This window comes from Hippopotamus amphibius, chromosome 5 (assembly GCF_030028045.1).
Source record: "Hippopotamus amphibius kiboko isolate mHipAmp2 chromosome 5, mHipAmp2.hap2, whole genome shotgun sequence".
NCBI classification, from domain to species: domain Eukaryota; kingdom Metazoa; phylum Chordata; class Mammalia; order Artiodactyla; family Hippopotamidae; genus Hippopotamus; species Hippopotamus amphibius.
Window position 1 is genome coordinate 158,680,717 of NC_080190.1, and position 26,464 is coordinate 158,707,180.

General features: G+C 37.1%; 1 protein-coding gene across 1 annotated transcript in view; it reads left to right on the forward strand.

Moving 5' to 3' along the window:
* The window catches only part of FAM91A1 (family with sequence similarity 91 member A1), a 41,666-nt gene that overhangs the window by 7,224 nt on the left and 7,978 nt on the right, over positions 1–26,464 (forward strand). The window contains exons 4-20 of the mRNA XM_057735189.1: positions 924–981; positions 1,686–1,753; positions 2,331–2,444; positions 3,640–3,730; positions 4,135–4,197; positions 7,135–7,241; positions 7,758–7,796; positions 8,340–8,452; positions 8,978–9,093; positions 9,942–10,054; positions 10,725–10,811; positions 12,598–12,730; positions 16,683–16,831; positions 18,487–18,621; positions 18,772–18,885; positions 22,597–22,669; positions 24,661–24,810. Coding sequence (XP_057591172.1) covers positions 924–981; positions 1,686–1,753; positions 2,331–2,444; positions 3,640–3,730; positions 4,135–4,197; positions 7,135–7,241; positions 7,758–7,796; positions 8,340–8,452; positions 8,978–9,093; positions 9,942–10,054; positions 10,725–10,811; positions 12,598–12,730; positions 16,683–16,831; positions 18,487–18,621; positions 18,772–18,885; positions 22,597–22,669; positions 24,661–24,810 — 1,723 coding nt within the window. The remainder of the gene's footprint in view (positions 1–923; positions 982–1,685; positions 1,754–2,330; positions 2,445–3,639; positions 3,731–4,134; positions 4,198–7,134; positions 7,242–7,757; positions 7,797–8,339; positions 8,453–8,977; positions 9,094–9,941; positions 10,055–10,724; positions 10,812–12,597; positions 12,731–16,682; positions 16,832–18,486; positions 18,622–18,771; positions 18,886–22,596; positions 22,670–24,660; positions 24,811–26,464) is intronic.

Here is a 26,464-nt window from a genome sequence, read left to right on the forward strand (position 1 = left end):
TTGGGCGCCTACAGTAGCAGCGAGGTTAGCTCCCTTTAGGACATGACTGTCTTCATAGGAGCTCCCTTTGCCTGTCTCTTTAAGCCCCTCCTTCACAGGTGCTTCTGCAGTCCCGTGTCTCCTGTGTCCCTGTTTTGGAGGAAATAGAAAGTAAAGCTTGAGGCGCCTGGCAGCCCAGGTTTCTGTCAGTCCCTTTCCCTAGAACCAGGGTAGTGTAATGAAGGTGGCAGCAGCTAAGCAGTGCATAGAATAGTTGTTGCTGTTTCTCTGATTATTTTTCTGGTGTTGTCCACAGGTTTGGGGGAGGTAACAGAGCGAGGTCTTGTAGCATTTACCAGCTTTCAGTTGCATCTGTGTGCTTGCTGTTCTCTGGTTTCTGTTCTTATACCACTGGGTATAACTCCTGGGTTGAAAATGGGTCTGATCCCCACAGTAAATAGCTGGTTTATTACTGGAGAAACAGGTGAGGGTTGGAAGAAGCTGAATACTGATTTTGCCTCTGTTGCTGGTTGGGACTTAAGGAGCAAAGACTACTGAGAATTTAAGGTCGTTGTCCGCAGTGCTCGTTTTGGAAGCATGTTGATGGAGCTCTGACAGACTGTCTGGCCTTCTCGGGATTCTCTCTAATCCTAGGGTGTGGGAGTCTAGGATCAGGTATGAAGTGTGGAGAGCCTGAGCTCTAAGAGAGGTATTACTTGCATAGCTTCCGCAGGGCAGAGGTGACAGGGCAACTGTCTGGACTTCATAGAAAGTGCTTGTGGGGAACACAGACCTGAAAGCCTGACTTTCAGTTGCTAGGTTGGGACCATGTGGTACATGCCACAATGTGACATGCATGCTCTAGGTTGCCAGACTCTGATCTCATTGCTTCATGTAATAAGAACATTTTGCATTTAACATTTACATTTTTTTCTTTTTAAAAGGACATTATGAACAGTGAGAAAAGTTATGATTCATTGCCCAATTTTACTGCTGCTGACTGTAAGTATTTAATTATGTTGAACGAGGTAATGTTTAGAGTGTCTTTGTGCACGCGTGCTCTTGTCTGTCAGTTTGTAATGTGTGCATTTAACCTGAAAGATTTGAAAGATGAGGACGGCAAGCAACATTATTGATAGGAATTTTATCAGATGATACAAGTCAAGTGTAAGATTTAATTTAAATGTCTAAGAGAGGAGTATTTTGGAGCGGTAGAATCAGAAAAATGGGACTAGTCTCTGTATTTCTAGAGAATGAACTTCTTTCTGATACCTGGGGTGTACTATACCAGATGAGGGAAGAAATTTGTGCACAGTATTTTTGCAGCGCCATACATAGTTGTTACATGATTTGCTTGTGTTCTAGTATGCTTATTTTAATGAAGTGTATAGTTGAAATGTGACATGGTTTTGTTGTGTTAAGAAGAAACTTTTGCTGAGAAGTGCATTTGGACTTCCTGGAATTGGCAGGACTTCTGCTTTTTAAAAATTTTCTCGTTTAGCGTTGTCAAAAGGGTCAGCTTGAATTCATCTCTCCCAGTTGGTTTTCTTTTATATTTTGTTTGAAGAATTCTTTTTAATTTGATATTGTCTGCCAATAACCAAAAGAGGAACAAAAGTCAAAGGTTTTTTCCTAAGAGACTTGTGAGTGTACTGACATTTCAAGATATATTACATGATTTTTAAAGGAAAGGTTCTTTCTTTTAGGTCTAAGGCTTCTTGGCATAGGAAGAAACCAGTACATTGATCTGATGAATCAGTGTAGATCATCAAAAGTAAGTTAGTTGTTTCCTTTTCTTTCTCATTTGTTGTCCTCCTTATCCAGTCTGATGAAATTTTTAAGTAGTAGAAATAATGAAATGTGATTTCCTTGATCAAATAAAATATGCTTTGATCAGAAACAATACAAAAAACAACTCATCAGTATCTCTAGGTTATAGCTTAAGTGATTATTAAATTGAAAATATTTAAGGCATAAGACATTTCATTTATTTTCAAAAATTAACCTTGGTCTGCTGATCTTTTTACCTGCTCATTCCCCTCCCAGTGCTCACTTCATGGGTGAAATCAGTACACATTTTCCAAAATGCATTTTCACCTGGGTTTCCTTTGAGTTTCTGGATTTAGATCCAGATTTAATGATAGTGTTTTCAAGTAATTTATTTTGAAATAATTTAAGAATGACTCTCTCCATTTAGGATATCTAGAATACTTCAGATTTTAAAACATGAAAATTATTTTAAAGATATTTATTTAGCCTGTTAGAAACTGTCTTGTTATACTATGATCAATAAAAAAGAAAGTAGTAATTTTGGATTGATTGCAAATTCTCAGATGTTTGTACCATTGCAGAAATTTTTCAGAAGGAAAACGGCCCGTGATCTTTTACCAGTAAAGCCCGTGGAAATTGCCATAGAGGCTTGGTGGGTGGTACAGGCTGCATATATCACAGAAGATGACATAAAGGTAGATATCTTAAAGTTAAACATAGGACTTTTATTTTAAAAATTATTTTATGATTTTTAACTGTAGTTACATAACATTTTTTTAAAAGAACTAACACTGTTCGGTTTTCGTGAAGGAAATTAAACCAAAATTGTAAATGATCTTTGTAGGCTAGAATGTTGGTAGGTTTTGAAAATACCGTTCACGTATGATCCTCTGGGGATTTTAATGAGACGTTTCATGTAAGGTGACATGATGCCGAAGCTACCAGCAATAATATTGCTAACACCATTTGAGCACTTGCTGTGTGCTTGATGTGCCAGGCCCTGTTCCAGGTGCTTTTTACTTGTCTCATTTGATTCCCATAACACCCCCAGAGGTGTGTATTGTTGGTAGCCTATTTCACATGTGAGCAAAGTGAGTGCAGAGAAATGAAGTAGTGGCTCCAGCCCCAGTGTAGTAAAGGTCCAGGATTTGAACCCCGGCAGTTTGCTGTGCTCTTAATCACTGTGCTGAAGTGGTAGGTGCCTGATAGGGAATAGCGCCAAGATCGAGAGAAATGCTATTGCCAGTGGCCAGACCACATTTGCTCCAAGCTTCACACATTTTAGAAGAGATGTTGATTCAGAGGAAAGAGGTGGAGCAGCAGAAGAGGTGCCTAGGGACCAGTCATATCCCTGTGGCTGAAGGGATTAAGTGAGCATGTGGATTTTTTTGTTTTAGTTTGCATATTTTATTTTACTTCCGAAGACAGAATAAATCCAGTGAGTGCAAGGCTTAGAAATTCTGCTTCCGTGCGTTTGCTTTGGAGCAGAGAAGTCAGGCTGTGTCATAAGATAGTGATCTTCTTGTCACTGATAATAGTCCTGTTGCATGTGAATAAACTTCTGACTGGAGAGATTGAGAATCAGCAACTGGATCAGATTCTAGTTCAAAGATGAGTAAATATTAGTATTTATTAGTGAGCACATTGCTTACCAGCAAGTATTGGCACTAAAAATTGCTTTGTTCTGTGAGTTCTGTTGGCAGCATATTTTGGCACCTTAACTGATGGTTATGCATGTAGCTTTTTTTGTTTGAATTCTAGAGTAAAAAATGAAAAAAATAGTTCATTCAACTAATGACATATAATCATTGGTTTAAACATGAGTAGATTTGGGGAGACTTATCGATTAATTTGGACAGAACTTAATTGAAAATATTTTGCTTTTCCTAGATATGCACTTTGCCCGAGAAATGCGCTATTGATAAGATCATTGATGCAGGCCCTCAACTCTCTGGATCACTAGATTACAATGTAGTACATAGTAAGTGGTTAGTAGAAATGGTCTTTTGTCGACATAAAAACTTATTTTAAGCCATCAACTATTAAGAGTAATTAATTATCAATTAGGTAAGAATAGTAGTATTTCCTAAGGCATGTTATTGTTTGAAATGTGACTTTACTCCATTGTTTTCCAGTCACATAAATTAGAAATTTATACAAAGGAATCATAAAAAATTTTTTGCAGTTCTGAGCATTTGAGGGAAACCAAAATTTGAAAGCTTTAATATAATTTTTTTCCTTCTATCTCACCTTCTTCCTTTCCACACACCATTAAGTTGTAAGAGTCTTTACAGATGGTCAGGAATAAAGGTTTCATTTTATTTTATTTTTTTAACTACTGGTGTTTACTATTTCATCTAAAACAAGATACTTTTGCTTCTATAGGTTTATATAACAAAGGATTTATTTATCTGGATGTGCCAATATCTGATGACAGTTGTATAGCAGGTGAGTATGTGCTACTATTTCTCAGTGTTTCTGAACGGCTGCTAGGTGCTGGGCACTGTGTATCACCCTGGTAAGTTAGACACATATCATTCTGGGATCTTTGATATTAGAAATTTTCAAAGAAAAACACTTCTTCCTCATTATGTTGCAACACATTGTGGTGGTTTTACTTAAATTCCTTCCTTTCATTTTTATCTTACGTTGGCATTAAAATAGTAGAAATCTGAGATAAATTTCTCACAGTCCTAAATCAAATCAGTGTTTTTATAAATTATGTCACCTTTTAAACCTTGTTCATTGCAAAAGTTTCTGCATATATTCAGTAATATAAAATTGTATGTTCTTCATTTTTACCTGACGTGTCTGCATCTTATTTTTCCATGTTACTACCATCTTTTTTGTCTTTATCTCTTCCTCCCTTCCTTCTTCACCCACCTCCTCAAGTTAAATCAATATTAAGACCCTTGTATATTTCAATTTATTAAACCATTCCTCTATTGCTGGTTATTTAGATCATTTCCTTTTTTTTTTTTTAATTGTTTTTCCATCAGTGGTTATGTGGTTAATATCCTTCAACACAATAGAGCTTTTTTTCTATAGATTAGATTTCTTACTAATTTGTAGACGCACTTGTTACATTAAGGTTACGTATTATGTGTGTTTTCCACCATGTATTTTAGCTATTATTCTTGTTTGTGATATCTTTTACCATTCTAAGATATTTGTGTAATCAAATATAACGTGTCAAAAAATTCCAGGGACCTTGCTATTAACAACTGAGTGGTAGGGCTTATTACAGAAATACTCTCTCATATCAGGTTATCATGCTCTAGTGTGCCCCGACGTTTATTTTTGTGTTAGCATGTGTTTATGGGCAGGCCTTCTTTATTCTTTTTTGTTTTTTTTTTCATAACTTTTTTTTTTGCTATTTCCAGGTGTTTTTCTTTGTATTTATTTTTATTAATGTATTTTTTGAGTAGGCAATAATTGTGATTATAAAATACTAAATTTACAGAAGAGTATAAAAATGTCTGCTTCCCATGCCTGCCCCTAACCACTCAGTTCCCCTTTCAGCCGCTGCTGCCAAGTTTCCTGTATATTCCAAAAACATACTGTGCACATAGTCATATACGCATATACCTTTTCTAGTGTGGTTTTATTCTTACACAGATGGTGTATCCAGCTCATACTTTGCTTTTTTAACTTAATATATGTTGAAGACTATTCCATGACTCTTTATGTAGAGTTGCCTCGTTCTTTTTGCCTAGATGTAAATTGTGTATTTGTAATCTCTTAGTGCCTTGGTTTCTTCATCTCTGAGTTAGGGTATAGTTTTGAACAACTCTTGACCTTGAGAGGATTAAATGAAATTGTATATATAAAGTAGCTAGTAGTATATATAGTCTGGCACTTAGTAAATGTTCAGTAAATGTTTGCACTTCTTATTCACACAGTTGATAGTGTAGAAAAGAATTAATTATATGAAAAATGGGATTTCTAAACTGTTTCTAAAAAGAAACCTTTGATTCTTAGCAGTTCTTGGATAACTGGAAATATGGGTAGCACTCAATCAGAAAATGACATGAGCCAGAGTTGTAAAGTGGATAGCCTATCCTGATGTGTACATTGTTATTCTTCGGTGTCTTCATTTTGACCACTTGACTTTTGTCTTATAGCTCTCCATTGGGAATAATTTAGGTTTTGCGTGCAGTTAGGTGGTATTAGGGTTAGAGGACACAGGGACACCCAGATGCTGCTGTGGCCTAGGCACGCGCCTTCTTCCCAGGGTGTTTTCAAGGGAAGTGTGCCCACAGGGGAGAATGGCAAAGGAAAGCATACAGCCTCTTTGTTGCTGGGTGGGCAGAGCGCTTTAGTAAATTGGATTAGAACAACTAGACCAAAGAGATGGAGAGAAGTGAGTATGAATAAACTTGTCAGGTGGAGAGCAGTGGTCAGGCAGCCTCTTGTGCTGAAGAAGGTCTTGACCCTCTTCCCATTGAGGAGGATACAGAACAGAAAGCCCCAAAGAGCAGATTATACCAGTGATAAACGTGGCAGTCATGCAGATGAATTTCCCCTTTTCTCAGGATAGAGCAGGGATGATGGGAGAGGGCAGGGAGCCAGTACTTCCTGTCCACCTGGTTTTGTATAGATGGCAACTCGAAGTCCTCGCTTCCCTACTTTAGGCCAAGCACCCTGCTGCCTAAGACACATCAAAAACACCCCCTTGGCAGGCTTCCCCATTCTGAAGCGGTCCATGTCCCTCTGCCTTTCTGCCAAGTCCATGCCTCCAGCACTTCTCTGCCTCAGTAATGCTGGGAGGTCCATGGGGATGAAATTACTCTTTGTAGGCTTTATGCTCTGCCATCAGAGTCCACTCTGTAGACAGTGTTGTATATGACCTTAACTTTGGAAGTTTTAGAAAAACTTGCTAGGGAGTTAATAAAATGAATCAAAAGCTAAATTCAGGGCTTCCTAGGTGGCGCAGTGGTTAAGAATCCGCCTGCCAATGCAGGGGACACGGGTTTGAGCCCTGCCCCAGGAAGATACCACATGCCGTGGAGCAACTAAGCCCATGTGCCACAACTATTGAGCTTGTGCTTTAGAGCCCGTGAGCCACAACTACTGAGCCCATGTGCTGCAACTACTGAAGGCCATGCGCCTAGAGCCTGTGCTCCACAACAAGAGAGGCCACAGCAATGAGAAGCCAGCGCACCACAACGGAGAGTAGCCCCTGCTCACCGCAACTAGAGAAAGGCTGTGTGCAGCAACGAAGACCCAACACAGCCAATAAATAAATAAATAAATTTATAAAAAAAAAAAAAAAGCTAAATTCAGTCCCTAAGTTGGAGGTCTCTTTTTGAATAGATATTTGAATTAAACTTTCTTGTTTTATAAAATTATATCACTGAGAAAAATCTACTTTGTTTATTTTAGTTCCTCCTCTGGAAGGTTTTGTAATGAATCGAGTGCAAGGTGATTATTTTGAAACTTTGCTCTATAAGATATTTGTTTCAATAGATGAGCATACTAACGTTGCAGAGGTAAGTATGTAGCATCTTATGAGAGAACTTAACCTCATAATTATAAAATAAGTTTGTATAAAGTAGATACAATTATTTAATGATATAATTAACATATTTTCAAAATCTAACCATACATGGTTAGATCTTGCACCATTAATGTACTTAAGTCACTATTCTTAAGTTACTTCCTACATATATATATTAAAATTTTTTTAGTTAATAGCTTACAATTTGGTTAAATAACTTTATATGCCTTTATAGTAAAAGCATTGTAGACAATTGATCTAGAAATTTTTTTATTTTAAATGAGACAAAATTAAAGGCTAAGTAATTCAGTTGTTATGGTCACTGCCTGGATTTGTACTGCTCTGTGTCTTAGAGATATGGAAAGAAGAAAATTCTGATTACAAAATGTATTGTCTTTCAGTTGTTAATAATTTAAAATTTGCTGGATATGGTTAAATTGTCTATTACAACTGTGTAATATGCTGATAATTCTTAGAATGTAAAATTTTTTTAAATTTTATTTTGCAGCTTGCAAATGTTCTTGAGATAGACCTATCCCTGGTTAAGGTATGTAATTTTTATACTCTTTTCACTTGTGACAGGATTACTGAATGGATCATAGATTTTTGTCTTGATACTGAGAAATGGAAACAGTGAGATTCTTATTAGCAGTGAGATTCTTATCAGAGGAAGTGTGCAAAGTCAGGGTTGCTTACCAAGATAGAGAAGAGCAAGATGAGAACGCTGAACCAGTATTCCACCCCAGGGGGTGAAAGCTGTGCTCGCATGTCTGTGCCTAGCAGGAAGCAGCCTGACCAGTGTCTTGTAATGCAGTCACAGTGTCTTGTAATGAAGTCCGTTAAAGAAACAGCTCCCGCTTCTTTGGGGGTGGATCTAGGGAGGCCCAGGCCAGACAGTTGGAAGCATTCCCTGTCCTACATATGTGAAGACCTTAGGGGAAGACTAGGCCTACTGAAAAATTTTTTTTTCTAGTTATGGGATGAAAGTGTTTCAGGATCACTATAAGCATAGTCCATAACAATTTTTTGTCTACCAACATTCTGATGTCTGGTTAGTTTCAAATGTTTATTTCCTTTGTATTCCTTTCAGAATGCTGTGTCAATGTACTGCCGATTGGGGTTTGCCCATAAGAAGGGACAGGTGATAAATATGGATCAGCTTCATTCATCATGGAAGAATGTTCCATCCGTAAACAGATTAAAGTAACTATTTATTTAGTATGAGAGTTTCTTTTTGAAAAAAATATTCAGTTTTACATACAAAAATTTTGCTTATTCAGCCTGTCAACTGAGGTGAACCCTATATATTAGTGGGCTTTTTTTTTTTTTAAGCTCTTTATTGGAGTATAATTGCTTTACACTGTTGTGCCAGTTTCTGCTCTTAGTAGTGGTTTTTAATCTTGTGTGTGTGATAATCTTTTTTAGAATCTGGTGAAAACTAAAATGCTTTCCCCAGAGAAAAGCTCATACAGCTGTTTGCATATAATTTAAAAATGTTCTCAGATTTCCTGAAACCTGTCATTGGGTTTAGTTAAGAACCTTTGCTATGTGTACAAAGCATTTTGGGGCTACATCTCAATTTGGGGCTTGAATGTAAGAGTGGATTTGGATGTGAACTTCAGTAGTTGTTTTTATACACACACACACACACACACACACACACACACACACACACATATATGATCATGTATGTGATTTTTTAAAAGTGAATGTATTCTTCATTAATAGGAGTACTTTAGATCCGCAAAAGATGCTCCTGTCATGGGATGGCGGGGAAAGTAGGAGTCCTGTACAAGAAGCTTCATCAGCTACTGACACTGATACAAATAGTCAAGAAGACCAAGGTTAGCAGTAACTCAGTTTGAGTCTGTCTGTAGATAAGCCATGTGTCTGCACATACACTCATAAAGCAAACCCTCCAGGCTGACAGTTATTTTGCAGTTTGGTCTGGATTTCATTCATTCAATATGTAGTCTTTGAGTACTTATGCATATGTTGGGCCCTGTGCTAGATCTTACGAGTATAAAATTGACAAGAATATGGTAGTTTTCCTTCTAAAAACTAAGTCTGGAGAGTGTAACCACAAAACCCACCACAGTGTGAGAAGCATTATGGTGCTCGTGGGGAGCAGAGAGGAAGAACCCTCTTTCTGCCTAGGGAGGTTTCGGGGGCCTTCATGGAGAAGATGATGTCTGGGCTGGGAATGAATAAGGGCGTGTCAGATGGTGAGTGCAGGAAGGCCATCGCGTGGGCTGAGCACAGAGGGAGGCAAAGCATAGTGCAGGAGGGGCTGCACATGGTTTTGTGTTGTGGCGAGAGAGGGGCGCAACAGCATGGGCTTCCATTCCTTCCCTCAGTAGCTTTGTTACCTGAGCCAGGTGACTTGTCTGACGAGGTTAGGCTAGGTAGTCTTATTGATCTGATAGTAATCAAGTCTTGGTTTTATTGGTTTTTGAAAAATTTACTACAAAAGTGAGTGCCTTAAAAAAAATTTTTTTTTTTAATTTTTTTTTTTTAACTTTGTGTTGGAGATAGGTAGGATTGGGACCTCTTATGACTACAGTATTGCCTATATTTAATTATGTACTTTCCAGTTATTAAATAAAGCTGAATTCCTTCTCATTCCAAATGATAAGTAAAGAACAGCTTTTGTTTACTTGATTTTTAAACTATGATTTCTTCCCCCCCACAGCAGACACAGCCAGCGTAAGCAGTTTGAGTTTGTCTACAGGATATACAAAGCGTATTGCATTCCTATTTGACTCAACTCTTACTGCCTTTTTAATGATGGGAAACCTTTCACCAGTAAGTCAGATTCTTGTTTAAATGTGAAAATGTTTAAAATAAAGATTATATACAAAATAATTCAATGCTTTTATATATATTTTTTAAGTAACAGATTTATTCCTGAAAATGCAACTGCCTTTGTTATATATTTGTCAGAGGAGTGTAGGAACTTTTTAGTGAGGGCTACTTCTGTAATTAGAAAAATCAGCTTCTCACCCACCCTTAAGTTTAAATATATTGGAAGGACTTCCCTGGTGGCACAGTGGTTAAGAATCTGCCTGCCAATGCAGGGGACACGGGAAGATCCCACATACTGTGGAGCAACTAAGCCCATGCACCAAAACTACTAAACCTGCACTCTAGAGCCTACGAGCCACAACTACTGTGCCTGTGTGCTGCAACTACTAAAGCCCACATGCCTAGAACCCATGCTCCACAACAAGAGAAACTACCGCACTAAGAAGCCCCCACACCTCAAAGAAGAGTAGCCCTTGCTTGCCGCAACTAGAGAAAGCCCATGCACAGCAACAGAGACCCAACACATCCAAAGAAAAAATAAGTAAATAAATAAAAATAAATAAGTATAAATATAAGATACTTAGCTGATATTCAAAGGAAAGACTAGACCTTATTAATAATAGGCTTGAATAAGGTACATTTTAGTTTTGTTTTTGTTTCTTTATTGCAGAATTTGAAAAGCCATGCAGTCACAATGTTTGAAGTTGGCAAACTCTCAGATGAGTCTCTGGACAGCTTTCTTATAGAGCTAGAAAAGGTAAATCTAGATAGCTTATTATGGGATGTCAGCATTTAGAATCTTTTCTTGCTTGATAAAACATCAGTTATTGATTGTGTAGATTTTTGGTATATTCTTGCTCATTCCTACCTCATTCCCACCTTAATACTGTGGAAGTCATTTAGACTTAAACATATTGAGTGGGTGAATGAATTTTGTGATTTTAAAACAGTGATTTGTCTGCCTCATCTAAGCTCTTAGCATAATTTGATATAATGAGGAAACGGGGTATAGAAATCTTAAGTCTGTAATTTTTTAAATTGCACTTTTCTAAAATAGCCTTTAATTTATTTTTCAATATGACTCCACTCTTAAGCAATTTTATTGGAAGTTTTTGTTCCACTTATCTTAAGTCTGGAACAGTGTCCCTGGGTGTTGTATTTATGTCCACTCTCACTATCCCTTTTAGCATCTTGAAGACTTCAGGCATATTTGTTCTTAATCATCTTTTTCCCCGTGAGTACAGCCTAGTTTTCCTTAGCTCTAAATCTTGATTGCCCTTTTAGTGTTTTTCATTCCCTGGATATTTTATTCTGTCCTCTGCGCTTCCTTGACTAATAATTTTGGTACCTTTTGTGCTTTAGTGATGAACTCTTTTGTATGTTTAGAGAATTTTTGATGATTTTGTGATTTCTTCATATCTCAAAAAAAAAAAAAAAAGACTTACCATAACATTTTTTCTGCTCCTCCTTCTCCATAGGATTTTTACTTTTTTAGTGCCTGAGATAATCCTTGTTATTAATTTGTCTCTTTAACTCTTATCTTTATATTTTCATTATTTCCTCAATACTTTTAATATCTTGTTTAACCCCATTTCTTACTGTGTCATCTTTTGCCAATAATTTTTTTCTATTCTAGCACATTTTAATGTTTTCCTGATTTTTATTTTTTTCACGTCAACTAGTCTTTTATCAAGTATAGCAAATTGGAAGGTCCCTTTCACTCTTTATGTATCTTATTCTTTTTTACCACATAATCATTCCTGGGAAAGTCTTCTAGTCTGAAGTTTAATTTTTAAGAATAGTTTCTTAGCTATTTTTTAAGAAGCTTTGTCTTGATTAAACTTAATCAGTTTATCTTATTAGTTTAATGCAAATCTAATTTAGCTATTTCCCCCTGTAGACCTGTCGTTCTATTTCCTGTGTTGTTTCTGGGATGTATATGTTTTTACATATTGAACAGGTGACAGTGTCAGACAAGCATGCATTAAAATATAAACCCAGTGAATGCAGGAGTTTTGTCCACCACTCTTACATCCTAGAGAGGTCATAGCACATAACAGGGACTCGGTGAATCCTTGATGAGTGATTTTAAGCTGTATGTTCAGCAGTGTTGAACAGCTGTGTTGAATCGTGTACTCCATTGTCCCTTGCAAAGTTGTGAACAGGGTGATAAGATAGTGGCGTAATTGGTGTCCATGGATTTGGAATACTTTTCTGGATGAAGCAGAATGTGTAGATCGTAGAGTTTTTAAAGCACCCTATTTGAATCACATATGGAACATATATCATATAATGGTACAATTTGGCATTACTCTGTTGCTGAAGTTGTTTTACCTGTTGGGGTAACTTCTGTCATCTTCAAAGGTGTAGTAAAATGGAAGCTTAACCAAGATTGAGGTTAATATTTGTTTCAGTATTGCCTAGGCAAGTTTTTGATTTACTGATTTTTAATAATGTCTTAATATCTCTACTGTATGGTTATATACTAGAATGAATGGCACGAGAGTGGTTTTTGTTGCAAAATGTATTTTCTCTTGGTTTAGGTTCAGAGCACTGGTGAAGGAGAAGCACAGAGATACTTTGATCATGCACTCACTCTGAGAAACACAATATTGTTTCTGCGTCATAATAAAGATCTAGTTGCGCAAACTGCACAGCCAGACCAACCCAATTATGGTATGATCAATATACTTGATTTTGAAGACATGATCCTATGGAACTTCTTTCTAAGAAATTAAACAGGTCATGCTCACTTATTTAATCGTCCCTTATTTAAAACATTTTGTGTAGATGTTGAATTTATAACTGTTGGCTTGTTCTGTGAATTGCTTTACTCATCAGCTATTTCTTATCTTACTTTTTCTCCTCTCTCATGTGCCACTGACATTTGTAGCATCTAAATTTGTTTAGTTACCTACAGAAAAGAGTTGAAGTGTTAATTTGTTTAAGTAACTGGGTGGGACATAGAACAGGCATCTGTTTTGAGAGGTGGACAAGTACCAAAATTTATTTAGGAAGCATGAAATATCAATAATGAAAGATTCATTGTATAAAAGTAATAAACAGGGGCTTCCTATTCAAATGCTGCTATAATATTTACTAAGGTGTTTTACTTTAAGAATAAAAAAGGGAACAGATAACCTCTTTTCAAAGAGTTAAAGAAAGAAGTAGTAGCAATTTTAACGTATTGATGAACTCTAATGTGGCTGTTGCCCTGGTGTGCTCTCTCAGTTTTGTGATAGAAAGGGGTTCCCAGACTTCAGTTGAACTGATGGTAGTAGCTCCTAAATTGTGAAATGGCACTCAGGAATGTGTGTTTTTAAAAAGATGTAACACCTTGGGCATCAGTGTAAGAGTATTACGCTATGAATGTAATTACATTGTGAAGTCCTTGCACATTGACAGGAGTTGCATTTTGGGACATTGTGAATTCTTAGCGCACTATTACATTTAATTTCACTCATTCTTTCATTTACCTAAAAGTTCTATTTTCTGGCAAGAACCATCATTTTCTTTGTCATATCCATTTTCATTCTACTTCTTTCACCAGCACCTGGCTTTCTTTTCAGCTCAATTAAAAAAAATTAGGGTGGAATCACTTGTCATTTCACAAGAGTTGTTACAGAGGGGAGGACAAAGATGCTGGGTAGTTTAGCTGAGTGAGGCTAGATACAATACCTAATAACTCACTTCTTTAGTCTTGGAGTGTTTGGTTCAGAGTTATGCTTTAGCAAGATTGCAGGTGATTCCATGCTCTTTCTGAGGTTATTCATGAATAGTTGAAACTGAGAATATTAAATCACCAAATGCCAAGAGTCTAAAGCACTTATTGATAAGCATATATTGATACTAACCAGTTTTTGGTACCAAATATTAGCTCATGTGACCTAACAGTGAGTGGCACAGTCTTGAATATGTCTCTGGATGTACAAGTCCTGGAATTTCTGGGACTTTTTTTAGTGACTTACAGAGATAATGGGTTAGAATATTTGAAGTATTCTGTTATAGCCATCTTTCACTGCCCATCATAGAACCCAAGAACGTTAGAGAGTGCTAGTGACCAGCCAGGGGTAACTCATTTTATAGATAAAGAAATTGAAGCTTATCTTGGTTAATCTCCTGCCCATTTAGTCATTAAAGCCTGTATGATTAGTAAATGGAAGAGCTGGGACTTGAATCCATGTCTCTTGAATTTTTTTTCCTTTGCTCTGTCCCTTACAGTATCTTCTTTTGAACACTAAGGTTTTTATTGATTTATTCATCAGCAATTTGTTGCTTAATAGGTTGGGCTAAACTGTTTTTCACCATGAATAGTCTGTATCATAAACTAAGTTAAATGTAAACCTAAACCTATTCTGTATGAAAGTAAAGCATAATTCTACCCTTTAAGGTATATTTAATAGTTGACTACTTCTGGAGCTTTAGTTGCTTAGAATAATTGATGTGGCTGCAAAGTTAAGATGCGAGTAACTCCTCCCTCCCCATGAGACCAAAATGGCAATTGTTTATGAAGTTTCATTCTTTTAACCAGCCTTTCTTAACTGAGGCTCCTCACTGGAACCACAGAACACAGAAGATGATTTAAGTGACTGTTTCTCAATTTTTTTATACTGGTGTCTAACTAGGACCATTCTAGAGTCATAGAAAAGAAGCTCATTCATTCCAGATAACGAATAACATTTTTAGGGCGTTAGGGCTTGATCCTCTCCATGTTGAGAAAGGTAGCTTTCTGTATGTAGGTGCGTGGCGTGATAACTGAATCTTACTTCTTTTTAAACAAGAAATCCTGTAGTTTTGGTGTTTAAAGCATTTTTTTTTTTGAGTAGAAAGAATTTTCTTTTTATGTCACTAATAATTTGTAGTTTGAGTGTATCATGTAGTACTTGGTATTCACTGTAAACCAAAAGGGCTTCTGATACTATCATAGAAGCAAACTTCTGATATGTATGAAAAAGACTAGTTTCTTAGTAATCTTTTGCTTTTAGACAGCATGAGGAACTGCTTAAAAAAAGCAGAAGCAATGCGTGGTCAGCTTTTTTTCATTTTAATAAGCATGATTTTTTTTCCCCAGGTATCTTTGTCTTTAAAAAAGACATCTTTTTGCTAGGATCAGTACAAATGAGACCTTAAAGCCACTGTTTGTAATTTGGCAGTCTAGTACTGTGAAATGTTTAGAAATTAAACCTCATTTGTAGAGAAGCAATCACAGTTGTAAAAACTTTGTTCTAACCACCATCAACTCTTTAGACCTCCTTCCATATCCTAGTATTCATTAAATATTTTCTATACTTGACATTGACAGTGTTGAACTTTACCCAAAGATTAAGAAATCATCTCACCCTTTTTGTGTTTCAGAAAAGGGCTAACTGCAAGGACGCACCCTTTCTCATATAACTTAGTTAAGATAACAGGCACTCCCCTTGTTTATCTGTGAGAGGCCAGACACAGACAAACCCTCCAGATTCCCTTTGTCTCGTACACAATTATCTGGACTGCTTGTCCCCACTGATGGTGCAGAACAAGATGCTTGTTAAGCAGACCTTGGTTAAGCTTCTCTTCTTGTGATGTTAACAAGTTTTGATCACCCAGTTAATGTGTTTTCTGATTTCTCCACTGTAGAGTTAACTATTTTTCCCCCGCAACGACTAATAAGCAATCTGTGGGGGGACACTTTAAGACTATGCAAGCATCCTACTCCTTATCAATGTTTCCTCCTAGATTTATCATCTGCTGTTGATTCTTATCTGAACCATTCTTTACTGTGATGGTTGCAAATTAATCATTTTTTTCCCCCAACTCCAACACTTCTTCCTTGTTTAACATTTGAGACCAAGCATTCTCTTATGTTCTCAGTATGGATTTATCAGTTTTTATTTTTTCAGTGGTTTATAATCAGTCATTATTGTCTCTGTTTTTTTGCTACAGTTGTCTCAGATTTTGCCAATAAACTCCTCTCTCCTTGTGCTATGCCTCTATCTTTTAAAAAAAAAGTTAGAGGGTGGGAAAGTAATTCGTTATTTTCTGGCCAAACTATTTTACCTTGTATTTCTTTTCCAGCCCTGGAATCAGCCTTTTCCCCTAGGAGCCTGGTTTCTTTTACTGGTGAATGGCATTAAAGACCAAGATCTTGGTGCCACTTGTGCTCATAGCTTCTGCTGGCTTGATCTTCTGAAGTTTAAATTATCTTTTAGAGAGCAATAGGATTGGTATTTTCCAGAAGGATTAAGAATGGGAACAGTTGAAATCAGTTGCATGCCAAGTGAGTTCATACTTTCTGGACTACAGTTTAGGGCACATGTTTCTAAATGAGGAATTCTTGCCCCACTGGTCAATTCAGAACTTGGCTGCAAAGTTTTTATAGAGATTGAAAATTGGGGGAGGGAAGGATGCAGCTTTCCTGGGGCACTTAGGCTTTCATAAGATGCCACTGCCATGATGGAGAGAAGGTAAGATAAAGCAAACATATTTTTAAAGTAAAAGGCTATCCGGAAGAAACACCAGTAGACAGTTTATTTTACCTTATTTTAAAAAATTTAAATTTCAAGGCAGTTATCAGTGTTTCATCATAGATGTTTCTGTTTCACATTGTCGGTCTTTCATTCTATGTATGTGGTTGATCGTAATTCAGGTTTTCCTCTGGATCTCTTGCGCTGTGAAAGCCTTCTTGGGTTGGACCCTGCAACTTGCAGCAGAGTTCTAAACAAAAATTACACACTGCTTGTTTCCATGGCTCCTCTCACCAACGAAATCCGGCCTGTCAGTAGCTGCACCCCTCAGGTAAAGACCCACTGGGAAGCTCGCTCTGCTGTCATTTCACTCTTCCTCATGGCAACTTGAAGGAGGGGTTTAACAGTCTTGTATTAATTCTCAATTTATGGATACCTGATGTTAAAATCATCAACTCAGCAGTTTTGTATATTTTGCTGTTGTAAGATGTTATGTTCAGGACATCCTAGGTGGCGCAGTGGGTAAGAATTCGCCTGCCAATGCAGGGGACACGGGTTTGATCCCTGCCCCAGGAAGATACCACATGCCACGGAGCAACTAAGCCCATGAGCCACAACTGTTAAGCCCATGTGCTGCAACTACTGAAGCCCGCACACCTGGAGCCCGTGCTCTGCAGCAAGGGGGCCACCGCAATGAGAAGCCCATGCAGCACAAGGAAGAGTAGCCCCCGCTTGCCACAACTAGAGAAGGCCTGTGTGCAGCAATGAAGACCCAACACAGCCAATAAATTAAAAAATTTTAAAAAAAAAGTTATGTTCAGTTTGTGAGGTATAATTGGTACATTTTATGTATATATGTATTATCTAGTGACTAGTGACACGTTCGATTAAATTTTCTTCATGAATGCATGATTTTAAAGAAAATGTTTTTGGATGCTCTAAGAAGGAAACCTGGATTGCCTTGAGAGATAAGATAAATTTAATTAGGGAAAGTGAATTATTTTGGAAGTAGCGCCATGATGTTAAATAAGCTAAAGAGAAAAGATTATGCTTGAAAGCTAGAACTCTAGTTATCTTTAAAATCACGAAAATGACTTCTGGTCTTTTACTTTTTAAAAATAAATCAGTCGTGTTTATTTGTATAACTTAGTAAGGCCATTGTGACATGTACCACTTTCAAAGAGTGAGGTCTGTGGTCTAGTCTTCAGTGCTACAAATGCTACAATCCTGCCTGGTTTCCTTGATGTGCTGGGTTTAATGGTGTAAAAGGAGGATTCTTGTACAAGGACGATTTTGTTACCTGTACTGATCTAGCTGCCTCAGTGAGCACACTCCCCCCTTACCCCAGTGTTGTCCTCTGTTCAATGGGAGTGATTATAATTTGCACCTCCCCACCTCCGCCGCCACCCCCAACACACACACGCACGGACGCACGCACGTGCGCGCAGGCGCACACACACACTTCCTTCTATTCTTTAACACAGCCTCTGGGGATAGTAGGAATCCATGAACTGAATGAATGGTATGGTGGGTGGAAGGATAGATAGTCCGTTTTGAGAAAAATTATTAATGATTATAATAACTAACATTTTAATATAGAGCTTATCATATGCTGCCAGGTACTATTTTAAGCCTTTAACAATGTCCTTAAGAGATAAGAACTTTGTTGCCATGTTACAATTGAGCAAAACGAGGTATGAGAGAACTTAAGAAACCTTAGGTGATACAGCTGAGGGGATGAAGCCAAGATTCAGGCTTAGGCCGTCTGCTCCAGAGTCCATTCTCAATTGCAGTGATAAGACCTGCTTTCTCAATTCCAGTGTAAATTTGAAACTGTTTGAATGGATCGTTTAAAATTTATCTTCATAAGCATAATAACAGTTAACACTTACATGAGGCATGAGCTGTAAGAATATACTTGGTCACTTGTGAAATTTGGCTTCTTTAAGTATTTACAACGTTATCTTCCCCGTTTTATAATTTTAGCATATTGGACCAGCTATCCCAGAAGTCAGTTCTGTCTGGTTTAAACTGTACATTTACCACATCACCAGGCAAGGACCACCATCTCTTTTGCTGTCCAAAGGTACAAGACTTCGAAAACTGCCAGATATATTCCAGGTATGTTATAGGAGGTTTTTTGTGAGTTTTTTAGAAATCATTGTTGAGGAGGATAGAAACTGTTAAGCAGTATTACAGATACCTTTCTTCGTTTTGTTTTGTGTATTTCTAGATGCCATATACTGTGTTTTATTCATTTCCTCCCCATAGGGTTATGATCGATTACTAATAACGTCTTGGGGTCACGATCCTGGGGTGGTTCCCACATCCAATGTGCTCACGATGTTGAATGATGCCCTAACACATTCGGCGGTTTTGATTCAGGTACAGTTACCTTATTTGAAACAATCAGTTTTGGATTTTTATTTTAAAAATCATAATTTGTCTAGCTTTCTGCTGAGTCGCAATCAGACATCCGTTATTTGACATTTGTAAAACTGAAACGTAGGGAACCAGAGATCTGGGTTTTAGTCATGGGCTTCGTCTGGAGTGGCGGAAACAACATGGGCTTTGAAGTTAGACCCAACTTTGAGTTCCAGCCTCACCTTTTGCTACCTGTGTGGCCCTTTTTTTTTTTAATAGTAGCTTTAAAATTGAGATGCAGTTTACGTACCATACCCCAATTTAATTGTGTGATTCAATGATTTTAGTGTATTCACAGATGTCTGCCCTCAGCACCACACTCAATTTTATAACATTTTCCTGTACCTTTAGTTCTCACTCCCCTATTCCACTATCACACACACACACACCCGCCTCAGCTCTAACAACATTAATCTACTTGCTATCTCCCAGAATGCCCATTTGGGGCATTTCAGATACATGAAATCATAATAATATGTAGTCTTTTGTGACTGGCTTCTTTCCTGTTGTCAAGGTTCTTCATATAGCATGAGTACTGCTTTCCTTTTTATGGCCAAATAATATCCCCTTGTATGACAATACGGCACTTAGTTTTTCCATTCATCAGTTGATGGGCATTTGGACTGCTTCCACATTTTGAAGTAACTGCACCGTTTTACATTCCCTCCAGCACTTGGTATTATCTGATTTTTTATTATAACCACCCCAGCAGGTGTGAAGTGGTGTGTAACATTTTAGAGCTACTCCTCTTATATACTTAGTTTCCCATCTGCAAAATGTAGATGATAATATCTGCTGTGTAACAACAAAAAGTAATAGTGACAGCTAATGCTGAGGTAAACATTTTTAGCTTTAGGATTGTTGAGAGAATGAAAGAAGAAGGTGTGTATGAAGTGTGTAGCACACTTTTTGGTACGTAATAAGTTCTTTGTAAAGATTTCATTAATTCATTGAACTAAAAATTGTACTTGCCATATTCTGTACTCATTAATGTGGGTATACAAATAAGACAAAGAACTTAAGTCTAGTGGGGAAAGTTGCATAAGCAGTACTTCCAGTTTTTTGCCGAGTGCTGAAGAGAGTTATACAGTGGAAGCGTTAAAGAGAAGTATCCTTCCAGCCTTGGGGCAAGGACAAAGGCTTAGGGAAAGCTCCCTAGAGAAAATGAGACCTGGGCTAAGTATAAAAGACTGATTTAGAGGAGAGCAAGGCCAGGCAGAGGGGTCAGCGTGAATACATCTCTGGGTGGAGATTTTTTTCTTTTTCTTCATAAATATTTCCCTGGTGCCTGGAATAGAGCCTGGCTCATAGAAGTTGCTCAGTGAGTGTTTGTTGAATAAATAAATAGAAATATGAAGTGGGAGCATGTGCTAGGACCTGTAAGCTGTTACATAATTTTGAAGGGTAAGCTGCAGTGTGATGGGGTGGTGGTCAGAGATGAGTCTGAGAAGTAGGCAGGCCCAGGAGGGTAGTGGACCTTAACTGTCCTGCTGTAGTACTTAGATTTTCCCCTTTAGATGATGGCAGCCAGTAAACGGTGCTGAGCAGGGGATTAACATGGTCAGTTGCGATTTGGGAGATCAGCGTGAAGGCTGTTGAGAAAGGCTGGGTGGGAGAAGATAGGATTAGGATTCAGTGTTGGAGACCAGATAAGAGATGAGAAGAGCCTAGGTTAGGGAAGTGGTAATAAGAATGAAAAGGAAATTATTACAAATATAAAATAAATAGAATTGATCAGATGTCTGAGAAGGCTGTGGGAAGAAGAAGAGTGATTCTTGGGGTGCTTGGCTTGTGAGAGTGGAAGTGGGGTGATATCACACTTGGGAATACAGGAGGAAGAGCCGGTTTATGCGGGCAGATGAGGTGGTGTGTTTTGGGCCTGTGGGACATTTGAGTGGTAGAGATATCTAGGAGGTAATTGAAAATATTCTGAAATTCAGATGAGAGGTCGAGCAGGAGAGATGACTTGAATGTCAGCATCAGCACGTGGATGGTAGTGGAAACCGTGAGAGGATGCGTTAGCCAGCCGGAGCAGACATGAAGGGTGGTGGAGATCACATGGTAGAATGGGTTAGACGTGGACTGAAGGGTCAGGTGCCTAAGTGCCCATCTTGATTCCACACTTGTTGGCAATATTGGGCAAATTAAGTAACCTCCTTGAACTTCAGTGACCTCACCTGCAAATTGGAGCTAATAAAAGTTCTTATCTTTATATGGTTGTTGAAAAGTTATTAAAATTGATGATCTGTGTAAAAATGCCTTAGACGTGTGTTCAGCATGTCAGAAGATCTCAAAAAATGTTCCCTATGGTGGCAGTGGTGGTAGAAGTGGAGTAAGAGGAGTTTTAAAGTGTTTGTTAAGGAGTTTTGCCTTTGCTAAAAAAGAATGCCTCTTTTATTAAATTTTATGGAAAAAAGATTCACCTTGCTGGAACTTAAAACACAACAAAATAAAGATTTTAATCCATGCTTTTATAATAACTATCTTGTTTAGGGTTGAAATCATAAATATATCAATGGAATAGAAGGAAAATGTCAGAAATATATTCAGGTTGTTATATGAACCAAGTAAATAAATGTGATTTTTTTTCCCCTGAAATTATTTTTTTCTTTTATATCACAGTATCTTGAATTTGAATAATGTATGGGTCTCTTTTAAAGGGGAAAAAATGTATAGATCCCCAGTGTTAAATTTTCTATTATAATGATTCTAAGTATATATAAACATAAAAGTAAATTCCTCATGCTTGTCATTCTTACACAACTGTAAGACCAAAACGCGTTACTACTAACAAAATTTAAATGAACAACATTAATTAATGTGATGGATGGAAGTAGGTTATTATTTGTAACATGGGACTGGGCTGGTTAGACTCATAGATTTTTTTTTTAATTTAACTTTTGAATCGATAGTAAATTCACATGATTGAAAACTAAAACACTATTAAAGGATGCACAGAGAAAAGTATCACTGCCCTTGTAAAACTCTGCCCAGTTTCCACTCCCTGACTCTCCTGCAAATCAGACAACCACGTTAGTTTCTGCTATACCCCTCTAGAATTTCTTTATGCGTATGCAAGCAGTTACACAGATATGCCCCATGCTTTTTCCACTTAGCAATTGGAATCTTTCTGTCTCACTTTGTAGAGAGCTTCCTGTTTTTTGCAGCTGCATGGAAAATAAGAACATTATTTAATCAGTTCCCTACTGACAGGCATTTTGGTTGTTTCCAATTGTATGTAATTACAGTGTTGCAGCAGGTGATTTTGAATATGTGTCATTTAGGGCAGGTTTTTGAGATTTGTATTCCTAGTCCGTGGCATGCCAGGTGATCCTGGGGGGTCCTGCAGCACTTTCCTCTCTCAGCACTACAGTACCCCTTGTGTGAGTGCACTTGATCTCATTCAGGCTTTACTTGGCTGACACCAGATTTATCTGTTTTTTTTCATTAACCTATACACTCAGTTTGAGACACATTGTTTTCATAGGTTAATATAGACTTAAGATTGTCTTTACTTGCTGGAGAAAAATAGAAAATTGTTGAGAGCATTTTGATGGAGTATTAATGAGGAATACACCATCACAAGGCACAGTCTTATTTATCATTTGAGTACCCACTATTGGAAATACAGGTTTCGTGTATACCTTTCAACTTGTGTTTTTTCATGTTTAGGGACATGGTTTGCATGGGATAGGAGAAACTGTCCACATACCTTTCCCATTTGATGAGACAGAACTACAAGGAGGTACCGTACTTTTGAATTGTATCCGTTTGACTTCTTTGTGATTAATCTTGTCAACAATTTGGTGGAAACATAGTAGGAAGTGAATTCTTAAAATTTTTAAGTTCTAGGGTCTTAAAATGATTCTGCTTTTAAAGAATATTGACAAAAGGTAGTTTTCTGTCATGTGCCTTTTCCCACAAAGAACCAATAGAATAAGACTCATTTAGGACCTAGGACTAGAAAGAATACTAGTCTGTCTGAGAGACGAAAATAGCTACCTAGATGGCAGAGTGGATTTTCTGTGTGTTTAGCCTTTTAGTTTCCTTTTATTGTTTGTTTATTTGGAGGCTGGGGGAGAAGACAAGTCATAGAGAAGGTTTTATGCTTAGAAAGTTGATTCCCCCCCCCAGTGTTACATACTGGGTTTTCTTAAGAGCTTTTATGGGCACTAATGAACATTTGTATACTAACTTAGAGTTTACAGAGAACTTGCATGTATTTCCTGTTTCAGCATTTGTTTTTACAAAAACAAATTTTTAAAAATAACTGTTATTAATGGTCATTGTGTTCTGATCTAAGTTTGTGCTATAGTATTAGAAGTCCCGAATCTAGAGTCATTGTGTAGACAAAGTGAGAGAACACTAACTTATTTTTAGTTATTCAATTAGGTAATCAATTAAGCATTTTTTGTTTACATTTTATTTTTCCTATTAAAGAGGACTTGAATGAATTGCAAAGTTTGAGCTAAATTAAGCCAGTTAGAATCAAAGATGAAAAGCCCTGGTTAATGTCTTCTCTTTCTGGAATTGTGAGCTACAATACATTTGATGAAAGATGCTCAGAGAATTTCTATAAGAGCAAATTCATTCTTCCTTTTGTTTTATATAAAAATACTTTTCCTCTGTTAAGTATTAAGAAAGTGTGTGTATTCAAAAGAAAAATTCTCTCTGATTAAAACTTACATATATTTATATAGCACTGATGTTTCCTGCTCCATGCAAAACTGTCATTTCATAAGCTGTTTTTCTTGTTTCTAAGCCACATTGTTTGGAACTTGAGAGAGCAGTGAATCATTCAAGTAATTTTATGTTAATTCATATGAGAACTTTTCTTCCAAAATGTCGGTCACCATTGTCCCTCCTCCCTCAAAGCAGGGAAAAGGAAGAAGATTTTTTTTATAAGTATTTTTTCCTTTTCACATGGCTAGGCTGCAAAAGCCTCACATTTAAAATTAAGTGCTCTCTTTCGGCTGTTGTGAATAAATGTGTACAAAATTTAGAGGAGAGAGCTTTTTCTTCCAAAAATAGCCCCTATTCAGAAATAAGTATTTCTCTGCAACTAAACTGTGCTAGTTAATTCTCTGATTCTTTATAAATTCTATGGGAAAATTTATTGTTCACCAGAAGATACAGGATAGTTACAACAGGATCTTAAAAATCACAAATCTCAAGAACTGGTTAATAAATCTCTTGCCTTCGGAGATTATTGTGAGAATTCTAAAAAAGAGAAATATTCATGTTTGGTTATAGAGCAACTTTCTCTTTTGTAAGTTCACATATTTATGAGAACTTGAGCTGATGTCTAAATAACTTATTAGGGATATAATTTCAAGTACATTGTTAGCTTTAATTTCAATAAGAATACTTTTCTTAAATTAAAAAAATATATATAATATGTATTTAATGCATTACCTGGTAGAAGCCCACTAAGTAAGTATTTGAGGCAGAATAGAATTACAAAGAGAAGCCTAGAGAATTTGCCACTGACTGGCCCTATTTACTTCCTTAGCGGGTCAGTTGTTTTGCTATAGCAGTTGTCTTCTGAGCTCTATAAATATGTTGCATGTGTACAGCATCCTTTTACATTCACAGATATTTCTTCATTGGAATCAATCTTGATGAAATATAAAAGTAGTTCTAAGAATTGTTTAATAGAAGGAAAGTATATTTAAGTTTTTGGTGTTTTGTTGTAAAACTGTTTACTTATAATGTGATGTCAACTCTTTTTCTTAGAGTTTACGCGTGTCAATATGGGTGTTCATAAAGCGTTGCAAATATTAAGGAACAAAGTGGACTTGCAGCACTTTTGTGGATATGTCACCATGTTGAATGCTTCTAGCCAGCTTGCAAACAGAAAACTCAGTGATGCTTCTGATGAGAGAGGTTAGCCAATAGTTGGGTTCTTTGAATTAAGATAATTGGTATTGAGTTTATCACAAACTTAATATTGGAAAAGCATGGGGACCTTTGTGGGGATATTGATTTATTTAATGCTTAATGTTTTTCCACTGAAAGATGAGAAAATATTCTGTGACATCATTGGGACAAATATCAGTTGTTCAAATGGAGAAAATACTAAGAGCATTGAGTAAAGAAGTGATGACCTGGGGTTGGAATACAGAACAGTTATTGGGTTTCAGCCCTTTACTGTTGTATTTGTGTTTATAGGCTTTAAATTAAGTTCCTTTATGGGGTGGTGGTTTCAAAACTTTAGCCACTTTGTAAAATTGTTTTCAAACTAGAATGATTGATTTCCCCTTCAGCTTTCCTCTTTCTGTCAAAGGCACCATTGTCTCAGTTATGCAGGCCTTAAAAATCCTATCTTTAGCTCATCCTTCTCCTTTTCCAGCCCAGTTATTTCCAAGTTCAATGAATTAATCTTTAGATATGTCTCTTACATCCATTTCTTTCCCTCTCTCTTTAGTTCTCTGTAGCTGCCATTCTAGTCTGAGTCTTGATACTTTATACATGTTTTATTGCGACCATTTCCTGCTTAGCCTTCCTGGCCTCATTCTCCTTCTTTCTGTCTTCAACCTGTCCTGCATATTGACAACAGCTAACTTTCCTTAGATACCTGTTTCTTTCTTTTTAATTTAAAAATTCAGTTTCAGATCACCTTCTCATGGTTACTGATTGTTTCTGCTCTGGCATAATTTGGCTTGTATGTGGCTTTGGTTGCTGTGGTGTCACCTCTGGTCCACGACTCTAGGGAACCTTTTATTCAGGTCTCTATCACTGAATGACTGTATTTGCTGAACCTCTTAGTTTGAAATCCTGAGAAAATATGATTGATTGCTGGCCATCCAGTGGATTGACTTAGGTATCCACTTCTGGTCCATTTTCCTTTGGTCAGAGAAGTTGGGTAACTTTCAACAGCTGACTGCCAGGTATCATAGGAGCATTTTTAGAAAAGAGGGCTGTGGGTTAGGCAGTCATTTCGAAGGATGTCTACTACAGCTGTCATGTTTTATTTCATTTATTCTATAAACATTTACGAAATACCTCTTTAAGTGCTGGAGATATTTCTGTAACTAAGACTTAAGGAAGGAGAGACAAGCAAGTGAATCAGCCTACTGTGTAGTGTTTCTTGAAGTGCTAAAGTAGGATATAGAAGGCATATCTCAGCCCATTTGAGCTTAGAGAGGCCTCTTAGAGAAGGTAAAGTTTGGACTGAATTTTGAAAAATGAGGAATTAGCACACATAGGTGATTGTTGTTTATTTGGAAAGTAGCAGCCTTTAGGCAGAGGGAATCAAGCAGTAGAGTAGCTTATCTTGGCCAAAAGAAGGAAAGAGTTTGTTGGGCAGTAGTAGATGAGAGCAGAAAAGTAATAGGTAAGATGTAGAAGATCTTGGCAGATCTTTTGTGCTGAAAGATACAGGGAGTCAAAAAAATATTTTGAAAACGAATGATGTAATCAGACTGCATGTTTCCATGGAGATAGAAATGACTTTAGTAATGATCTGAGTAAAGGTCTAAACTTGTGTTCTGCCTTTTGAATCCTTTTTTTTTTTAGGCCAAAAATTTTGCAACCTCAG